Below are 22,647 nucleotides of genomic sequence, written 5' to 3'. Positions count from 1 at the left end.
GCCTGTTTGCATCAGTAAGGCTGCATTCACTCTATAGTATGTGGTAAATGCACTTAAAATCGTGTCATGCAGGGGATGCCATTCATTGTTACTGCCACCCCAAGTGCAGAAAAAAAGTGTGATAAATGCAGTAAAATGCACTATTAAAAAGTGTCTGAGCTACTGTACTTTAACACATCCGTTGCATGTAGGGCACCACATTGAAATGAATGGGCTGCCCTATAAGTAGTGCAAAAAGACATGCATATGTGTAACGCCTGATGCTCCAGATCATAGTATGAATAGGGCCTAAATTGTTTCTTATGAAATAATATCTATTTATAAGATTATTTATTGAAAAATACATTTCTCCATTATCTTCAGCATGTCTATTTTTAAAAGATACAATATTAACCAGTCTTGTACCATAGTTGTGGTACATATGCCCCTAAAAACAAAGCACACAGGAAATAAGGAGATTGCAGTTGAGATTGAAATTACAGTTTATCAATCACGCAAGTACATTAGCATGACATACTGCTTAAAAAAAAAAAAAAAAAAAAAGACTTCTGACTTACCTATATGAAGTTTTGTATAATCAGTGTGCACCTTTCCTGTGACTGAACGCTGTTCTTTAGGACGGTTTTTGTTTTTTTCTAGATAAAAGGCAACTTTCATGTGTTTTTTTCTTTCTTGCAGTACTGAGGTATTGCAGTGGCTGTCACGCTGTACAGTTTCTCTCAGATTCCTTAGGCACATTTCATATCTACAGTTGAGTGTGTTTACTTTTTTTAAACACCGACGTTTAGTAAGGGTTTTGCCCACTTGAAGTCTATATTTTGTGCTAAAACCAGTATTCAGTCCCAAGCCTGACTTCCCACTACACTTGCTGTTTCCATCATAGGATACTTCATTTGAAAGTAACATTGTTTCTTTACTTTCACATTTTGTTAAAAAAACTTTGCAGTCTTTAATGCTTAGTTTGCTGTTTCGGCACCTAGTGGAGCATTTAGGCTCATTTTCTTTCAATGCCTTCATATTTTTATTGGAAGAAATGTGAGCCCCCGACTCAGCGTGTGATGGTGGTGAAGACACTTGTACCATTCCAAGGCTAGTAGAAGCTTTTGGATCATCTTTGGTTAACTGAACAGTTTCTTTGACAGTGGATTCTGCAGCATTGATTTTTGTCCTGCAAAACTCCTTCAGATTAAAATTCTCACCAGCACATAAAAACTTTACAGAGACATCTTTGGTTTTATCACTGCTACTTTTGCGCTTGTGCTTGCTTAAATTTAAAGAAAAGCTTTCAGGATGGACAAATTTAGAAACTGGATGAAGTTCCTCTAATGTGTAAGACTGTGTCAGCTGCCTGCACTTTTTCAAGTCGTTTTTTGAAACTGAAGAATTATTGACAGGTTGTTTTGTTTTTCTCCTAGACCCCTTTTCAGGTTTGCGGGCATTGGCTTTTCTCACTATTGAAAGGGATTGCGTTTCTGTTGTTTGCATAAACCAGGTAGCAAGGTCATTCATGTCACATTTTTTCTGAAAAAGCATCTGAATGGGTGACCTCGATTCTGAGCTGGAAAACGTCCAGACTGGTGACAATTGTGTTTCACTGTCATTCTCTACATTGTTCTCAGTGACCCACGTCTTTGCAATATGTTCATACCTGCTTTCTAAATGGTTTAGCAAAGTCTCATTTGACGTTGTTGCAGACCACCACTTAATAGCAGTGTCAGCCTGAAGATCAGGATATGTAGAAGTACATAGACTTTGATTTTCATTATCAACACTATTTAAGTGTATTATTGGTGTCTTACACTGCTGCTTGTAACTTCTCAATTTCTTTCTGTAATGTTTACTTTTGCCAAAGCTATGCTTTTTAGATTTATGGAATAAGGCACATCTTGCAGAAAATTTAGACTGGGAACCATAATATAGTGCAAACAACGGTGACTTTTTAGATCTGGTCATATAATTTGACAAGGCCTGCTTCCTAATCAATCGAGATTTCAGGATTTTGTGCTTCCCTGGTCTTGTATTTTGGTCTTGCTCTGCTTGACTTTTTCCCATGTTATCAGCTTTTTTACTATTTTCCCGTTGAACATCTGAATTGATTTTGTACTTTGTTTTTTCCTGCTTTGAACTGCATTCATTAACCACACAGAGATTAGGGAAGGTGGAAGGCTTCTTCAGCTTCTGGAGGCGTGAGGAAATTCTTAGCGATATTTTGCAATTCTCGCTTTCAAGTGGCACAGTATGTTCTCCTGGGAGTACGATATTTGTAAAGTCAGAAGACACAGGAGATTCCAGAATCTTGTGCAGTTTTTTTATTTTAATCTGTGTGCTGGATATATTTTTGGCTACATATGTTTCAGTGGTCCTTGTTTCTCTCAAATGATCTGCTAGTTTAGAGCGGGTAACAATTTTGTTTGGTTTATATGGAATAGAAATCTTTAGGTCATTTTTCATTTTAATGGGCGTTTCCGTGTCAAGATTCTTTGACCTTGATTGTTTAACAGTTGATTTTCCAATATTTCTCAGGATGTGTTGACCAACCCTATTAGACCCTAACAATTTTCTCCTCACATTATATACATCTTTATGATGATTTGGAGTAGTTACATAAGATTCTGATGGACTTGAAGATGTAATGACTTTAGACTTTGAATTATGAAAGTTGCTTGGATTGCCAGATTGACTGAGACAATCATCCATTGTATCTTTGCTTTGGGCATTATTGGACTGTATTCGCAATGCAGCCATTGGCTGGTGATCTCTGTTATCATGTGGAGTATATACAGGACTTAAGGCATATTTTTCTCCATCTTCAGATTCAATCTTAGAAATAAACATAAGTTTAATTGGGCTAAGGTATGTGTTCTCGGAAATTCTGCATGATGTAGAATTATGAGTTTTAGACTTTGAACCTAAAGCTAAATCATCTTTGTTCTTACGTGTTGCTGATCTTAAGGATAGATGATTGATTGATCTATCAGATGTTCGTGGGTTTATTGACAACTGATGTGATGGTAACTCAAGCCTCTCACCTTGATTAATCATGCTCTCTCTAGTTTCACAATTTTCCTTTTTGCTTATTTCTGGAATTTGTGCACCAGAACCAATGGTGTTTTCCAAACGCTCTACCACTACCTTCAAGTGGGCATTTCTTGTTTTATCAGTATTCCTACCCAACAGTGCATCCCTTTTAAAGTTCTTTAAAATCCCTGAGTTGTGTTTGATGGTGCATTTGCAAAATAAATTACGGTTACCTGGAAAAGAATACTGCCCATGAGAGACATCACATAGTTTGCATTTTCCCAAAATATTTTTGGAATATCTTTTTAAAGGAATGTTGCATTCAAAAAAAGAATCTTGGTGAGAACGTCTTTTATGTATATTTACATTTTCTGTGGCTGAAAATATTGAGACTTCAGGTAAACATAGCTGACTATTTTTGACACAACTAACATTCTTAGAATGTATTCTTGATTTATTATGAGGTAGTTCTGTTTTATTTTCTTGTGCTACACTCTCTGTTGGAGTATTTTCCGGATCCTTTGTGACTAAAATGCCACAAACCTTCCGTTTTTTAGAGCCTACTGGGTTAGCCATATTCTCAGTTGATTCCTGCAAATCTTTCTTATAACCATTTTTTTCCTTAGGAAAAGTGTCACAGAAATTAAGTTTGCTAGTAAATTCCAATGACTGACTGCTAGGCAAAGAGCAACCAAATATTGGTGACTTTTGTTGGCTTTTTTGGAATCGTGTTTGTATCCCTGTATTCTCTAGATTTTTGGTATCTTGATTTAGCAGCTCCACAAAATGGTTTGTTTTGGAACGGTTTAGAAGGTGCTTAATTAGATTTCCAAAATGTACTGAGCCAATTTTACATTTGTCCTGAGAACTTTGAGTAGCATTTTTTTCTGTAGGCATTAGGTTGTTCTGTTTCCCATCAATGCCACATGATGGATCCTTGGTATTTGAACTTTTAGACACAGTCTTGTGGGTTTCTTCGGTCTGGCAGGATTTGTTTTTTATAGAAACGGGTGATGAAGGTTGATTGCGATATTTCAAGTCACTTTTTACTATGGTTCCATCCAAACGTGTTGCAATCCTTTGTAACTTCAAACGGGGTAAAGACGAAGAACAACTGATGGCACGGTACCTACTAGAACAGTGAATAAATAATTTCTTCTTTTTTGAACGTGTATTTATGCAGTGCAAAACCTGATCATTGGATGTAAGGTGCAAATCTCCATGTTTAATGGGATTCAGTTTCACAGTTCCTAAGGCTAAATTAGGCCATGTAAGGCGTAAATCTTTTAGGCGGACAGACAGATAAGGAAGATTAGCAGAGGACGCTTGCTTCTTAAGAGTAACAGAGTTGCTGAGTTTTTCCTTTGTGCAAGAGTTATATACAGCTGGTGTTTTTTTTGTTCTTTTAGATGATTTTGCTTGTTCAGAAACTTGTGAATGACCACAGCAAACTTGTGAACATGTTTTCTGTTCCTCGCTTAAGAATTTCAGCATAAGTAATAATTGCTTTTGGTGGTACAAACAATATGTGGCTAAAACTTTAGATAAGGCAGTGTTTTGTTTTGGAAGTTTTGTCACTTTCTTGAGTTTCCGTAAAAAATAACCATTGATGACACTGTGAAAAACGAATGAGAAAAAAAATGAATTTAAAATATATAAAAGGTTAGCCTTATATTTGTGTATAGACAAGGCATTAAAGACAATAAAGTTACTCCATACCTCTACAAATTCATTTTGTGGGATGACCATAATATGTACTAGCATGCTGGCATCAGGACCTGATCTTGTAGCATGGGGTTTGGCGAGAGTAGGCAGCAGGACCTGATGTTGGAGAGGGGAGGAGGCAGAGAGCAGGCAGTGGAATTTGATCATGGAAGGAGAGTGGCTGAGTAGAGGCAGAACCTGTTTAATGGGGAAGAAAGGGGAAAAAAAGAAAGCTGTAGGGCTTTTCAATGGGGAAGACAGGGGGGGAAAAAGAAAAGCTGTAGGGCTTAAGCCCCAGTACGGAATGTATGATGCAGTTGGATTTTACTGTGGTATGGAGGAAATAGAAGAGGCACCAATGCCTAAAAATGGAAGTGGAATCGGATGTGGGTAGAAAGGCAGCAAAACTTGAATCCTGTATTTTGAGGGGTTTGGAAGGGGGTGGGAGAATAGCAGCTAAACAGTACAAGCAGAGTGGACGCCAAGAAGACAGAGTGATAAGGGCAATGTGCATGCAAAGATAATAAAAAGCGTAGCTACTGAATTCTGAAATACCAACTGCAAACTGGAGAAATAGTCTTGTGAACAAATAAGCAAGTGTTGAAATGGCAAAAAGAAAGCATTTGCAAAAGAGCTGTGAGCAACAAGCAGCAATAATAGCAGGAAGACAACACACTAGCATTCAAAAGAGAATGGAATAAAGAAGAGGATAGCGAGGCATCTAGAGCAGGCAAACTAGAGGAGACTGGTAGGGAGTAGGATCTGTAATTAGCAAAGGAATTAGCAGACAGAAGATAAGAGTCAAGACTTGAAGGTGAGCAAAGACATAGGCAGAAGACACGGGTTTCAGTTACATCACTGGCTGAACATTGGGGCATTTGAATTTGTTTTTTTATTTATTTGGCTTTATGTGACTTAGGCCTTTTTTTGGGACTCTGCATCCCATTTAGATAAACTGTGTGCCCTCCACCTTACTGTAATAAGTGAGAGATTTTCCCTATGGTGACATAGCATCTAAAATCATGTCAGGGCTTGGGGGCCTTCTTACACTCTTCGCCAACATGCTGTTAGTTTTTCCAGTCTCCACTTAATGTGTCTTTACTAAGAAGTGTGATAAAGAATAACTACAATTTACTCTCTTCTTATTCATTCTTATAGACATAAAGGAGAATGTGGTCAGTTTGAATTAAAATCATACAATTGCTAATCATTAGAAAAGTATATATATTACTGATTTAATGATCAACAAATTATCTGGCAGAAGTACCGCCAGCAAGATCCTGTACAGAAGCAATAATGAAAAGCTCCAATACAGCCTACAACCCACCCAACTTATCTTCTATATTGTAATTATATCTCAACATAAAATATATTAGAAATTTTATCAATGATAGTAGTTCCATGTAACAAAGGCCCGTACACACGATACGAAAATCGGATGGTAAAATTCGTACGTCGAGCTGTCTGACGATTTTCGACAGCCGATATTGCTTTTTCGTCAGACAAAAGCTGGATGTTCAGACTATAAAATTTTTGTCGGATGTGAACTCACGTCCGATTTTCATTTCATTAGTACGATTTTCGTAGGAAAAAAAATCCTAAGAACAAGATGCATGCTCAGAAATGAAAGAATACATACAAAACTATTCAACACATTACGTCTCTTCAACCTCTTCACTTTCGACATGAGACTAGCATGCCACAAAAAACAGACGTTCGGTCGTCCGAAAATCTAAGCGTGTGTACAAGGCTTAAGAGTTACAACAACATGATTATAGCATACATGAACAGGATGCACAAGGACACATGGAGCCAGCAGATAGTTTAAACAATACTCCAAAAAAAAAAAAAAAAGACAGACGACTGACAACTAAATAATTTCAAAGCATTGTATATATAAATAAATATCTAAACAGATATGAATATAACTGCCAAAGCTCTGAAAAGCTATCATCTGTCATCCCACCCAATTACAATATATAAACCTTTTTACTATATAATCAAACATAACCATTATTAAAAACAATGGCACTAACCACAGTCACTTGCATGCCCATTAAGGTTCTAAGATGGATTTGAATCATTTGTGTGATGCTTTGGTTAACTGTACTCTCCTTGATGGATTTGTAATTTTTCCACAATTTCAAGTACATGTACAGGTCACCATGGTAACCGATCTGGTAACCGATAGTGCTCTTTGCGTTGACACACACTGGGCTCTTTAAAACAAAGTGCATGTATTCCTTTTGACTCTTTACCCTGACCTAAGCCACCCAACACAGATGCACTCCATTGTTTGCCAACATCCAGCACCACAAGTCTTGCTGACCTGTCTGTGCCTGTACATTACAGCTCCATAGACTTTCATAAGGTTGAGTGCTGAGTTTGAAGGCCACCCCCCGTAGAGGTCTAGGGGGTTTTTAATGCAGAGGTGGGGCCAGGATGGATTATGGCAGGCATGTCCAAAGTCCGGCCCGCGGGCCAATTGCGGCCCGCGGTTCGGTTTTGAACGGCCCGCCTGGTCTTTCTCAATTTAGTGTGCCACGGGAGCAGGGCTGTCAGATGAGCCCAATCCCCAGCACTGTGAGAAGCTCCGTGAGCTTCAAAAGTGAAAGTAAAGTGGAGAGGAGTGTGCTGTGCTCTCTGCTTCCCCCTACAGTGCAGTACCCGGCTGAATGAGGAAGCTGCAAAGGTACTGTACTGTGCTACAAGCTACATTAGTGTTAAAAAGGGCTTTATTCGTGTGTGTGTGTGCACATGTGTCTGTATGTGTGTGTGTGCACATGTGTCTGTATGTGTGTGTGTGTGCACATGTGTCTGTCTGTGTGTGTGTGCACATGTGTCTGTATGTGTGTGTGTGCACATGTGTCTGTATGTGTGTGTGTGCACATGTGTCTGTATGTGTGTGTGTGCACATGTGTCTGTATCTGTGTGTGTGCACATGTGTCTGTATCTGTGTGTGTGCACACATGTGTCTGTATCTGTGTGTGTGTGCACACATGTGTCTGTATCTGTGTGTGTGTGCACACATGTGTCTGTATCTGTGTGTGTGTGCACACATGTGTCTGTATCTGTGTGTGTGTGCACACATGTGTCTGTATCTGTGTGCACATGTGTCTGGATGTGTGTGCACATGTGTCTGGATGTGTGTGCACATGTGTCTGGATGTGTGTGCACATGTGTCTGGATGTGTGTGTGTGTGTGCATGTGTGTGTGTGCATGTGTGTGTGTGCATGTGTGTCTGTACGTGTGTGCATTTATGTCTGTATGTATGTGTGTGTGCACATGTGTCTGTATGTCTGTGTGTGTGCATTATGTGTATGTATGTATGTGTGCACATGTGTCTGTATATCTGTAGGTTTGTGCATGTATGTCTGTATATCTGTGTGTGCACATGTGTCTGTATGTATGTGTGTGTGCGCATGTGTCTGTATGTGTCTGTATGCGTGTGTCTGTATGTGTGTGTACGTATGTGTGTGTGCACATGTGTATGTATGTGTATGCATGTGTCTGTATGTGTGTGCGGCGTGCATTTGTCTGCAAATGTGTGCATGTATCTGTGTGTATGTTATGTTTAATCCGGACCCCCCCCCCCATTCTTATACCATCAAAACTGCTTTTGTAGGGCTTGTGTGTGATGTAAGCCAGGACTGCTGCTCCTCTGAAAAGCAATCCATGCACAGATCTCTTTTCAGAGGCATTTGAATGGCGGTAAAGAGGCATTATGTTGCCTCCTCACCACCTGTTTTAAGCCCATAAATGCAACATCTGTGTGGCTGTGTACTGTGTGTAGGGCAGCCCATTAATTTCAATGGACTTCCCTACTCACAAATGCAGGGAAAGAAGTTCCCGAGCTTTTTTTTTTTTTTAAATTGCACTGCACCAAAAGCACCCTACATTTTCCAATGTGTGGGGTACCATTAAGAATTAACGGTACCCCCTAAAGTGCAGAGCATTCGTCTGTGTGTTGGGAACGAGCGTGACAAAGGCAAGATAATTCTTGTTGGGCCGTGTATTAGTGCTCGGATGGACACACTTAGACCGAATTTTCAATGTTTCAAAGAATGTCAGGCAAAATGGTCGGCCCTCACGCATGTTCACTTCATCAAATCTGGCCCTCTTTGGAAAAAAGTTTGGACACCCCTGGATTATGGAAAACACATTTTGGATTTTGCAAAACATGTTGGGATAATGTGTGTTCAATGAGAATAACCACTGCATTGTACTGTCCACCGTTTGTTTTTATACTTCATTAATAATTGTTAATGAGTTTTAATTTTGAATTTAATAAATATTTTGTATCATAATTCTGTAATCAGTTTAATAATGTCTATTATGATGTAGTTATTATTTGCACCGTGAAAATCCCTATTTCCCTTCCTTGTTTTTGATTTATGCTTCAATTCTTAGGGATGTGGTGTATTATCTATTAGGTGTTTTGCGATGTTGAACCACTAAAATGTTCTGCATTTTGGATGGATTTGAGGAACAGTGACATCTTTCAAATATTAAAATCAATGTTGTGTTCTAGTTCTTTTTTGATCCTTCTCATGCATTATTATGTACACAGAGATTCTGCATATAAAATATCACTTTTGCTTGTATAAAACAAACATGCGCAGTTTTATTATCTACTGTTATTCATTCTTTTTTACTCCTACTACTTGACCTCTCTGGGGCCTTTGATACTGTTGACCACCCGCTTCTTCTCAATAAACTCCATTCCCTTGACCTCCAAGATTCTTCTCTATCCTGGTTCTCCTCCTACTCATCACAGTGCTCCTTTAGTGTTGCCTGCAACTCTGTCTTCTCCTCTCTATTTCCTCTCTCTGTAGAGGTCCCCCAAGGCTCTGTTCTTGGACCCCTTCTCTTCTCTATCTACACCTCCTCCCTTGGTCACTTGATAACCTCCCGCGGCTTCCAATACCATCTCTATGCCACTAACACCCAAATCTGTCTACTCATCACCTCACTCCTTCAGTTTCCTCTTGCATTACTAACTTGCAAACTGACATATCAGAATGGATCTCGCACCACCTCCTTAAACTAAATCTCTCTAAAACCAAGCTAATAGTCCCCCTTGCTCGTGCCCCTTCCATGACTTTTCCAGAAAAATCAATAATGCAACCATCAACCCCTCTCCTCATGCCAGGGTGCAAGGTATAATCCTAGACTCTGACCTGTCCTTTCAACCCCAAATCCAATCATTGTCAAAAGCTTCTAGACTTCACCTCCGTAACATCTCTAAAATTCACCCCTTTTTAACTAATGAAACCAACAAGATACTCATTTACTCCCTTATAACTCGCTTTGACTATTGCAAATCTCTCCTCATAGGCCTACCTCTCCATAGGCTACCCCCTCTTCAGTCTATCATGAATTCTGCTGCCAGACTCATCTACCTTACCAACCACTCAGTGTCTGCCACCCCTCTCCACCAATCCCTACACTGGCTTCTGATGACCCAGCGAATTAAATTCAAAATACTAACTACATCAATCTTTTTCTCCAAATATCACCCAAACTGTCCTCTCCGTTCCTCTCAAGGTACCTTTATCTTCTCCTCCCATGCTCCTCTCCAGAGCATCTCCCATCCTCTGGAACTCTCTACTTCAATCTGTCTGGCTATCTCCTGCTCTGGCTGCCTTCAGTTGATTCCTGAAAACTCATCTCTTCAGGGAAGCTCATCACGCCTCTAATCTGTTATCACTTCCATCAGCTCATTCCCCTACAACCTCTTGTACCACTTACCCTGTCCTATTAGATTGCAAGCTCTTCTGAGCAGGGCCTGCTTAACTCATCTCTTCAGGGAAGCTCATCACGCCTCTAATCTGTTATCACTTCCATCAGCTCATTCCCCTACAACCTCTTGTACCACTTACCCTGTCCTATTAGATTGCAAGCTCTTCTGAGCAGGGCCTGCTTAACTCACTTGTATTTTATTGTATTGTAACCGTATTGTCTCCCTTTTATATTGTAAAGCACCGTGTAAACTGTATAAATCCTGTATAATAATAATTCATTCACTACTACAAGTCATTAAAAGGAATTGTTTATGGTAGCTTTTGCATACAAGTTTGCTGCGCCTGAAGAAGTGTGGCTCAAAACAAGTTGGGCATTACTCAAGCTGCTGTCCATGCAATGTTTGAAGCTTCAGTAAAGAAAAGTTATTTTTTACAACACTGGTGAATAAATTATGTTGGACACAATCTCCACGTTTCCCCGCTTCTAAATAGGAGCAGTGTTTTTTTATGTTTGATCCATATGTGGATGTAAATAGCAGCCTGCCGCTTACCGTGGAAACAAAGGTAAGAAGAGAGAAAGACATAGTACTGTTCTTGTGGATTAATATAGTAGCAAGCGTATTCACTATGAAAGAAAATGTCTATTACAAAAAGAGCTTGCTCAAGTTAAAGGTCAGGTTTATGTTGGAATAAAAAGGTCCCTAGCCTATTCTAAGCCAAAACCTTCCTACCCACAAACCTACTTACAGTGGATATAAAAAGTATACACACCCTTGTTAAAATGTCAGGTTTCTGTGAGGTAAAAAATGAGACAAACAAATAATTTCAGAACTTTTTACACTTTTATTGTGACCTATAAACTGTACAACTCATTTAAAAAACAAACTGAAATTATTATTTTTTTTGGTGGGGGGGTAATAATAAAACACTAAAATAATGTGGTTGCATTAGTGTGCACACTCTCTTATAACTGGGGATGTAGCTGTTCAAAATTAAGCAATCACATTTAAACCCATGTTAAATAGGAGTCAGTGCACACCTGCCATCATTTAAAGTGCCTCTAATTAACCCCAAATAAAGTTCAGCTGTTCTAGTAGGTCTTTTCTGAGTCGCATCCTACAGCAAAAGCCATGGTCTGCAGAGAGCTTCCAAAGCATCAGAGGGATCTCATTGTTAAAAGGTATCAGTCAGGATAAGGGCACAAAAGAATTTCCAAGGCATTAGATATACCAAGGAACACAGTGAAGACAAGTCATCAAGTGGAGAAAATATGGTACAACAGTGACATTGCCAAGAACTGTACGTCCCTCCAAAATTTATGAAAAGACGAGAAGAAAACTGGTCAGGGAGGCTGCCAAGGGACCTACAGCAACATTAATAAAGCTGAAGGAATATCTGCCAAGCACTGGCTGTGTGGTACATGTGACAACAATCTCCAATATTCTTCATATGTCTGGGATGTGGGGTAGAGTGGCAAGACGGAAGCCTTTTCGTACAAAGAAAAACATCCAAGCCCGGCTAAATTTTGCAAAAACACATCTGAAGTCTCTCAAAAGCATGTAGGAAAATGTTCTGGTCCGATGAAACCAAGGTTGAAAATCTTGGCCTTAATTCCAAAAGATATGTTTGGTGCAAAAACAAGACTGCACATCACCAAAAGAACACCATACCCACAGTGAAGCATGGTGGTGGCAGCATCATGCTTTGGGTCTGTTTTTCTTCAGCTGGAATAGCGGTCCTAGTGAAGGTAGGAGAGACTTATGAAGAGTTCCAAATACCAGTCAATATTGGCACAAAACTTTCAGGCTTCTGCTAGAAAGCTGAACATGAAGAGGAACTTCATCTTTCAGCATGATAACAACCCAAAGCATACATCCAAATCAATAAAGGAATGGCTCCACCAGAAGATTAAAGTTTTGGAATGGCCCAGCCAGAGCCCAGACCTACAGTGCCTTGCAAAAGTATTCACCCCCTTGGCTTTTTACCTATTTTGTTACATTACTGCATTTAGTTTAATGTTTTTTTTAACCTGAATTATATGTGATGGATCAGAACATAATAGTCTAAGTTAGTGAAGTAAAATTAGAAAAATATATACATAAAACTATTTTTCCAAAATAAAAAACTGATTAGCATGTGCGCATGTATCCACCCCTTTGTTATGAAGCCCATAAAAAGCTCTGGTGCAACCAATTACCTTCAGAAGTCACATAATTAGTGAAAGGATGTCCACCTGTGTGCAATCTAAGTGTCACATGATCTGTCATTACATATACACACCTTTTTGAAAGGCCCCAGAGACTGCAACACCTAAGCAAGAAGCACCACTAACCAAACACTGCCATCAAGACCAAAGAACTCCCCAAACAAGTAAGGGACAATGTTGTTGAGAAGTACAAGTCAGGGTTAGGTTATAACAAAAATATCCAAAGCTTTGATGATCCCTAGGAGCACCATCAAATCTATCATAACCAAATTGAAAGAACATGGCACAACAGCAAACCTGCCAAGAGACAGCCGCACACCAAAACTCACGGACCGGGCAAGGAGGGCATTAATCAGAGAGGCAGCACCGAGACCTAAGGTAACCCTGGAGGAGCTGCAGAGTTCTACATCAGAGACTGGAGTATCTGTACATAGGACAATAAGACATACGCTCCATAGAGTTGGGCTTTTTACGGCAGAGTGGCCAGAAAAAAAGCCATCACTTTCAGCAAAAAAACAAAATGGCACAAATGACAAAACACGTGTGGGAGACTCCCAAAATGTATGGAAGAAGATGCTCTGATCTGATGAGACTAATACTGAACTTTCTGTCCATCAAAGAAAACACTATGTCTGGTGCAAACCCGACACATCACATCACCCAAAGACCACCATCCCCACTTGAGTGGTTTAAGGGGAAACATGTAAATGTGTTGGAATGGCCTAGTCAAAGTCCAGACCTCAATCCAATAGAAAATCTGGGGTTTAGACTAGATTGCTGTTCACCATCGCAAACCATCCAACTTGAAGGAGCTGGAGCAGTTTTGCAAGGAGGAATGGGCAAAAAACCCAGTAATAAGATGTGGCAAGCTCATAGGGACTTATCCAAAGCAACTTGGAGCTGTGATAGCTGCAAAAGGTGGCTCTACAAAGTATTGACTTTAGGGGGGCGAATAGTTATGCACATTGACTTTTTCTGTTATTTTGTCCTATTTGTTGTTTGCTTCACAATAATAAAAAAAATCTTCAAAATTGTGGGTATGTTCTGTAAATTAAATGATGCAAATCCTCAAACAATCCATGTTAATTCCAGGTTGTGAGGCAACAAAACACGAAAAATGCCAAGGGGGTGAATACTTTTGCAAGGCACTGTAAATCCCATTGGAAATCTGATCTGAAGAAGGCTGTGCAGAGGAGATGCCCTCGCAATCTGACAGGTTTGGAGTGTTTTTGCAAATAAGAGTGGGCAAATATTGCCAAGTCAAGATGTGTCATGTTGATAAACTCATACCTAAAAAGACAGTGCTGTAATAAAATCAAAAGGTGCTTCAACAAAGTATTAGTTTAAGGGTGTGCACACTTATGAAATTGTATTTTAGTTCTTTTTACTTTCCTCCACCTAAAAGATTTCAGTGTGTTGTTCAACTGAGTTGTACAGTTTATAGGTCACATTAAAAGGTAAAAAAAAAAGTTCTGAAATGATTTATCTTTGTCTCCTTTTTTACATCACAGAAACCTGACATTTTAACAGGGGTGTGTAGACTTTTTATATCCACTGCACCTATTTCAGTTGGCCTCCTGTGGTGCTTACGGCCTCAGTGCAGAAATCATGTGTGATGCTACCCTTGTGTTTGCAGTAACTTCTTTGATAGGCCATATCCATACTATTGAAATAAGCTCTCAAGCCTATGGAAGTTACTACATGGGCAGAGTAAGACAAGATTTGTGTAGCAAGGTTGTAAATACTTGCCGAAGACTGTTAGTAACCAACCTGTGTTGGAGAGTTTTAGCTTATAGCTTAGGGGGCCAGGGAAGCTTTTATTCTTTAGTGAATGTATTCCTAAAAGATGAGAGAAGAGGGGGAAAAAAGTGCAGTCACTGAAAACACAGGGGGGAGATTTACTAAAACTGGAACACATAGAATCTGGTGAAGCTGTGCATAGTAACCAATCAGCTTCTAACTTTAGCTTGTTCAATGAAGCTTTGACAATAAAACCCGGTTACTATGAACAGTTGCACCAGATTCTATGTGTTCCAGTTTTAGTAAATCTCCCCTATTGTGTTGTGCATTTTGGGATCTTGGCAATGAAGTGAACATTTCCTGGCTTAAAAACAAGCTAATACTGCTAAAACCTTGTGGTGCCTGCAAATACTTGTCTTCAACTTGACCCTTGCGTCCTTGTAGAAACCCATGGAGCTTAGCCCTACCATTTGTAGGACCTCAACTTTCTGAGTAAAGGTTAACCACTTCAATACTGGGCACTTACACCCCCTTCCTGCCCAGGCCAATTTTCAGCTTTTAGCGCTGTCACATTTTTAATGACAATTGCGCAAATATGCTATACTGTACCCAAACAAATTTGTATCATTTTATTCCCACAAATAGAGCTTTCTTTTGGTGGTATTCGATCACTGCTGGAATTTTTATTTTTTGTACAACAAATAAAAAAAAGAAGACCGAAAATTTTGAAAAAAAATGTTTCCGTTATAAAATTTTGAAAAAAAATTTAAAAAATTTCCTTCACTGACAGGCACTGATGGGTACTTATGGGTGGCACGGATAGACACTGATATATGACACTGCTGGGCATGACTGATGAGGAAACATCTGGCAGGCATTAGTATTGGGCACTGACTGGCACCATTTGTGGCCACTGATTGGCATATTTTGGGCACTTTGTGATATCTCAGGTGGCCATGGGGGGGGGGGGGAGCATACCTGGTCATCCACGTGTAGTGGGCATCCACAGGGGGGGGGGGGCTACGCTGATAAACAATCAGCGAGAGCTGCCAATCGGCTCTCCTCTACTCGCGTGAGGAAAAGTCGATAAACGGCTCTTCCTGTTTACACTGTGATCAGTCGTGTCCAAAGAGCCTCCGTCAGAGGCACTTTACCGAGATCGGTATAGCGGTGTGTCAGACTGACATGCCGCACCACCAATTGCCATGCTGCGCGCCAGCAGGTATCCTGCTGGACATTATATGACACCCAGTCAGGATAACTGAACCACCACCCGACGTTCATTATGCTATAGGCCGCGCGGGAAGTGGTTAAAGTAGAACTAAACCCTCCTACCTTTTTCAGCCAACAAAGCGGCCATCTTAGCTTCTGTTCGATCTTCAACTGCCTTGGTGCAGCTCATGTGATCAGTTATGGCACGAGCCATTTGATGGTTTGACAGTTTGGTTGAGAGCACAACCAATGGGACCGTTACCATTCCTGGCATGCCTTGAATGGAACTGTTTTTTGAAACCGTTAAATTGATGGGTTTAGTTCCACTTTAAGCCACATGTCAAATGTCACAAACACAGGGAGTCGAGGGTCTGACATTTTACAGCTCGTGGACAGGTGTAGGCCCTAATCTTGACTTGAAGAGGTGGAGGGTGTGTGCACAGCCTGTACCTAGAATCCGTGAGATCAAAAATCACTCTCAAATATAACAAAAGGTATTTACAAGCACCACCAGGGGGATGCCCTTAAAGAAAAGTTTGCCAGGGACCACATATGTTGTGGAAAGACTGGGAGATATTTCTCATTAGTCACAGTGCCAGATTTTTCCCGTAAATATGTTCTACATAGGGATGTTTTACTGGGCATGCAGAAGGTTCATGCTGTTATATTTAATCCTTAGTACAGAACAGCGCAGTCAGGGAAGCAAGTCATATGTCGGGCTGGCACTGGGTAGGAGATGTAAAGCTTCTCCCGGTGTCTCCTATGCCAAGTTTTTTTGATTGCCACTTAGGGGATGCATAAAAAGAATCAGTCTGCATTGTGCCCACCCACCAATTGGCTGTACAGTGTTCTCATTGCTCTGCTGAAAAAAATGAATTAATAAATACCCCGACACTCGGTTACACAATCGTTTACAGCGGTGCATTTCTACAATACAAATCAAGTGACAGCCCTCCTGCCTCCTCCTCACAGGTCAAGCAGCCAATGTGACAATGGCTATTACACATCCTCCTCCTACACATAAGTGGGCACAAATACAGGTAATGCTTCTGCAGCTGATATTTAGCTGCACAGATTTAAAAGATAAAGCTGTTAATTGGTGATTTAGATATACAGCTTTCTGGAACACCTTTCTGCTATCTTCATAATGGCCGATAATGCTACATTAATGTCCAGAGAGCAACCTGGAAGTGGCGAGGTTACATAAGAAGCTGCATTGCTGATTCAGGCACTAGGTGTGTCACCTGGGAGGCTGTGCAGTATGGTAAAGGGACTTAAATCACAGGACTGACTGTAGAAAAATGAAAATTCTATCAACTCTGTGTTCAGGTTATCTTTTCACTTGTGTGGGACTGCCAACAAAATGATCAGGTCGGTACACTTCTATGGCCCCATTCCAATGCAGGTATCTACACAACAGACTTTTTTTTTTAATGTTATTCCATCTGAAAACAGCAGTCTGTGTCCTAGTGTGCGAGAGTGCTTAGATACTTTAGGGGCCTTGACAAGGCACTGCAGCTTCCACATATATATGCAAATATTGTGCAATAAAATGTTTTTAATGCAAATAGTTTGACGGTGTCGTTTTGTGGGTTTGGGATTTTTTTTTTTTTTTTGCAGGCTGGTAAGTGTGCTAGGAATGTTATTTGCTTGTGCTGTGCACCTTACTAGAAAAACAAAAAATTGGGGTGGTTGCCATTTTTGTATAGTTGTATAGCTTGCTTGATGGAATTGGTGTAGGGGACATTTTAGAAACCTTCATCAGTCATTGTGCTTTGCTGGGCTTCTAGTGTGTCCCTACCTCTTTAACCACTTACAGACCGGACAATTTTGCTGGCTTAAGGCCAGACCACTTTTTGCGATTCGGCACTGCGTCGCTTTAACTGACAATTGTGCGGCCGTGCGACGTGGCTCCCAAACAAAATTGACGTATTTTTTTCCCCACAAATAGAGCTTTCTTTTGGTGGTATTTGATCAGCCCTGCGGTTTTTATTTTTTGCACTATAAACAAAAATAGAGTGACAATTTTGAAAAAAAACGCATTATTTTTTACTTTGTTATAATAAAATATCCCCCCAAAATATATATATATATATATATAAAAATTCCCTCAGTTTAGGCCGATACGTATTCTTCTACATATTTTTGGTAAAAAAAAAAAAAAAATTCGCAATAAACGATTATTGATTGGTTTGCGCAAAAGTTATAGCATTTACAAAAGAGGGGGATAGTTTTAAGGCATTTTTATTAATTTTTTTTCTTACTAGTAATGGCGGCGATCAGCGATTTTTATTGTGACTGCGACATTATGACGGACATATCAGACATTTTTTACACATTTTTGGGACCATTGTCCTTTATACAGCAATCAGTGCTATACAAATGCATTGATTCCTGTGTAAATGACACTGGCAGTGAAGGGGTTAACCAGGGGGTGGCAGTGCTCCTAGGGGCGTGTTACTAACTGCGGGTGGCTGGGCTTTGTGTTAGTGAACACTGATCTCTGCTCCTATCACATGGAGCAGAGATCAGTGTCACTTGTTGCTAGGCAGACTGGGGAGATGCTGTTTACAAGGGCATCTCCCCATTCAGCCTCCCCGTTAGACGATCGTGGGTATCCCCGCACCGATCAAGTCCGCGGGACCCGCAACCAGACTCACGGGGGTCCCCGACGGCATATAAAAATAGACGTACCTGTACGCCATTGTGCCGACATACATCGGCGTGCGCTGGTCGGGAACTGGTTAAAGAAGAGTGGGCTCCCTCCAGGCATACCTGCCCTTATCTTATCTAATGCTCCAATATGGAGACTAAAATAATAGTGTTCTGACTGCACTTTACAGAGGAGCCTTGACAAGGTAATGCAACTTCTACATAAACTATATTGCCAAAAGTATTGGAACGCCTGCCTTTTTACACACATAAAATTTAATAGCATCCCAGTCTTAAGCCCAGGGGTTGACAAATTTGCTTGGAATCTAGGAGCCAGCTAAAAAAGTTAGGAGCCAGGTCCGTGACGGCGATCTGGACCTGTCCCTGGCCTGACATGGAGACGAGTGAGGGGAAGATAGCCCCCAGCCCCCCACCTGTCTCCAAGTCATTGCCCATAGCTCTTAGAGGGACATTTTTAAATTGCATTTTAGTGTAAATATGAGATGTGAGGTCTCTCTGACCCCAGATATCATATATAAAAGAGGACCTGTCATGCTTTTTTCTATTACAAGGGATTTTTACATTCCTTGTAATAGGAATAAAAGTGACACACATTTTTTTTTTTAAAAGATCAGTGAAAAAAATAAAAATAAAAGTTAAAATAAGAAAAAAAAATTGTTTTAAATGCGCCCTGTCTTGCCAAGCTTGCGTGCAGAAGCGAACGCATATATGAAAGCGGTGTTCAAACCACACATGTGAGGTATCGCTGCGATCGGTAGAGTAAGAGCAATAATTCTAGCCCCAGACCTCCTCTAACTCAAAACGTGCAACCTGAAGAATTTTTTAAACGTCGCCTATGGAGATTTTAAAGGGTAAAAGTTTGTCGCCATTCCATGAGCGGGCGCAATTTTGAAGCGTGACATGTTGGGTATCGATTTACTCGGCGTAACATTATCTTTCACAATATAAAAAAATAAAAATTGGGCTAACTTTACTGTTGTCTTTTTTTTTTTATTAAATAAAAAAATTTTCCCCAAAAAAAGTGCGCTTGTAAGTCCGCTGTGCAAATATGGTGTGACAGACAGTATTGCAATGACCACCATTTTACTCTCTAGGGTGTTAGAATAAATAATAAAAAAAAAAAAATATATATATATATATATATATATATATATATATATATATATATATATATATATATATATATATATATATAATATAATATAATATATATATATATATATATATTTTTTGTTTTGTTTAGGGGTTCTAAGTAAAGGGATGGAGAAAGACTGGCCCATTAGCATTGTTGGTTGTAATTCCAACGGCCACCACAAGAGGGAGCCAGATTCCAGAAGGAACCATAGGATCACAGAAGGCCTCAAAGCCGGGGGCTCAATTACCGGCCGCCTGTGGCGCGGTCCGACGCGATCGCGCGGGGGGGGGGTCCACGGAGACGGGATACCCCCAGCTATGCTGCCCCAGGCGCAAGGTCGCTGATTCTAGTCGCCAATGCGACCTGGCGACCGGGTTTTGTCGAGCACTGCTTAAGCCCCATACATGCTATTGGATTTTCTGCAGATTTTGGTCTTCAGATTTACCAAAACCATATAATATGAGGTCAACCCTTAAGAGTTTCAATTTGTATGCAATCAGGCAGGCCTTTGCACTACATGGTTTTGGTAAATCTGAAGACAAAAATCTTCAGAAAATCTAATAGTGTGTATGGGGCCTTAGTCCGTAGGGTTCAGTATTGAGTTGGCCCACCCTTTGCAGCTAATACAGCTTCAACTCTTCTGGGAAGGCTGTTCACAAGGTTTAAGAGTGTGTCTGGGGGAATGTCTGATCATTCTTCCAGAAGCGCATTTGTAAGGTCAGGCATTGATGTTGGACAAGAAGGTCTGGCTCACAGTCTCCACTCTAATTCATTCCAAAGGTGTTCTATTGGGTTGAGGTCAGGACTCTGTGCAGGCTAGTCAAGTTCCTTCACCCCAAACTCACTCATCTCATTTGCTCATTTATGGACTTTGCTTTGTGCACTGGTCCAAATCATTTGGTGTGGGGTTATTTTTTTTAGGAGTTGGGCATACCAAGACATTTTGGACAATTTCATGCTCCCAACTTTGTGGGAACGGTTTGGGGATGGCCTCTCCCTGTTCCAACATGGTTGCGCACCAGTGCACAAAGCAAGGTCCACATCAGTGCCTGACCTCACAAATCTACTTCTGGAAGAATGGTCACACATTCTCATAGACACACTCCAAAACCTTGTGGACAGCCCTCCCAGAAGAGTTGAAGCTGTTATAGTTGTAAAGGATGGGACAACTCAATATTGAACCCTACAGACCAAGACTGGGATGCCATTAAAGTTCACGTGAGTGTAAAGGCAGGTGTCCCAATACTTTTGGTAATATCGTGTATATTTGCAAATGTTGTGCAACTAAAACCTGTTTAACACAAATTGTCAGGTTCCCTCTTTTCAGACTAGCTGCTAAGTGTACTGGGAAATGTTTTATTTACCTCTGTGCCAAAACTCTAAATGCTACACATCTGAAGTGTAAAACCCAAGGCTCTGCTGCCTTACTGTTAAGCTGACCATACACCTATAGATTATCTGCAGATTTTCTATGGTTAGATGGAAAAAGTGGGAGATTCCTCCATCCACACAGTTTAGCAAACATGGAGAAATCTGTTTTTCCATCTAACCATAGAAAATCTGCAGATAATCTATAGGTGTATGGCCAGCTTAAAGCTGGCCATACACCTATCTTGTTTGGCCATACATCTACCTTGTTTGTGGGGATGGAGGAAATTGTTTGGCCAGCTTGAGATGAAATAAATCCTGCTACAGTTGTATATTTTTATTTGCAGCCATTTCTCCTGTAGCTCAAAGATCACAACACAGATCAAAAGATTTTTCTCTTTTTTCTTTTTCTGTAGAAGGGGCAAACCACCTCCAGGAGGGAAGAGAGAGGAGACATAAATCAGACTAGGTGCTTTGGATTCAGGCTAGTACACACTATAAATATAAAACACACTCGTGCCACCTGTGCAACATTGTGTGGCTGCTGCAAACCAATGAGGTTGTATGACCCTCAGTAGTAACTCTGCGTGTTAAAGCAGCGATTGCAAAATGAATGAATGAAATATGATCCACTATAATGTAATATACAATTCTCACACAAAAGCAAATAGTGAAAAATAATAAAAGTGCTTAGTCCCAAATAAATGTCATATCCACCCTGGCAAGTCTTTTCATCATGTATTGCAACATCTATTAGCGCTGTTATTTCCTTCAGCAATAATCTCCACCTTTAGTGCAACCAATGCACCACCTGTAAAAGTTTAGATCCCCACTCACCAAATGAAGTTGACCCCCTTATTATATACCAAGAGTCGTCAAGAAGCACTTAGTGGTCACCCAGGGACCAGGTGGTGTCCTCTGTCACCAGTAACTCCAATTGGCAGGGTTATAAAAAGAAAGATAAGGGTAGGCTTCTCATAATGAAAAAAAATGCTTACATTTTATTAAAATATCCATTGCCGGTTCACATACAAAAATTGATAAAACATAGACATCCAGCTAAAGCAATGAAAGCAAGGAGCAGCTAGGTATCAGCGTGCGTTCCACCGGCATAGAAAGTTACGAGCCGGGCTTTGCAACTGGAGGAGTTTCGTTTTGCATGTCTTCAGAAGGAGCGCACAGCGTGCAACTTTCTATGTAGGTGGAAAGCATGCCGATAAGTATTGGCTCCCTGCTTTTATTGCATTTGCTGGATGTCTATGTTTTAACAATTTATATATGTGAACTAGCAATGGATATTTTATATATAAAAAAAAAAAAAAAACTCGAAGCATTTTTTATACTATGAGAAGTCCACCCTTCTTTTTTTATAACCCACCATTGGAGTTACTGGTGACAACGGAGAGCGGCCTGAGGACACCACTTGGTCCCTGGGTGACCACTAAGCACGTTTTGACTCCTCTTGTTATATAATAAGGGGGTCAACTTAATTTGGTGAGTGGGGATCTAAACTTTACACATGGGGAATTTGTGGCAATGAAGTGGATACTATCGCTGAAAAAAAAGAACAGCATTTTAACCACCTCGCGCCCGCCCTATAGCCGAATGACGGCCGTAGAGCAGGCGTGTTCGTCCGGGTGGCCGTCCCTGGACGTCCTAATGTTTACTTCCGCAATGCACGCCGCCGCGGGCGCGCATCGCGGAAGTTCTGTGTTCGCCGTGTCCCCCGGGGACAGGCAAACACAGATCGCTGTAAACGGCCAATCACAGCGGCCGTTTACAGCGTGATCGGCGTGTCCAATGGGAGATGATCTCATATGTAAACATATGAGATCATCTCTCAGCGC

At 40.5% G+C, this 22,647-nt stretch overlaps 1 protein-coding gene across 3 annotated transcripts in view; it reads right to left on the bottom strand.

Moving 5' to 3' along the window:
- LCORL (ligand dependent nuclear receptor corepressor like) overlaps positions 1 to 22,647 on the bottom strand; it is a 140,312-nt gene that overhangs the window by 10,119 nt on the left and 107,546 nt on the right. For all 3 annotated transcript variants that reach the window (XR_013272365.1, XR_013272364.1, XM_077477725.1), the window contains exon 7: positions 558 to 4,633. Coding sequence is in view for 1 of the 3 variants with exons in the window: in XM_077477725.1 (XP_077333851.1) it covers positions 558 to 4,633 (4,076 nt within the window). In the remaining 2 variants the exon portion in view is untranslated. The remainder of the gene's footprint in view (positions 1 to 557; positions 4,634 to 22,647) is intronic.

The sequence above is a fragment of the Lithobates pipiens genome, unplaced genomic scaffold (assembly GCF_037356315.1).
Source record: "Lithobates pipiens isolate NorthernLeopardFrog02 unplaced genomic scaffold, aLitPip1_a1.2 Scaffold_13, whole genome shotgun sequence".
In the NCBI taxonomy this organism is placed as follows: Eukaryota; Metazoa; Chordata; class Amphibia; order Anura; family Ranidae; genus Lithobates; species Lithobates pipiens.
Note: the sequence above shows the minus strand (reverse complement) of the source record. Positions and strands in the feature narration are given on the sequence as shown.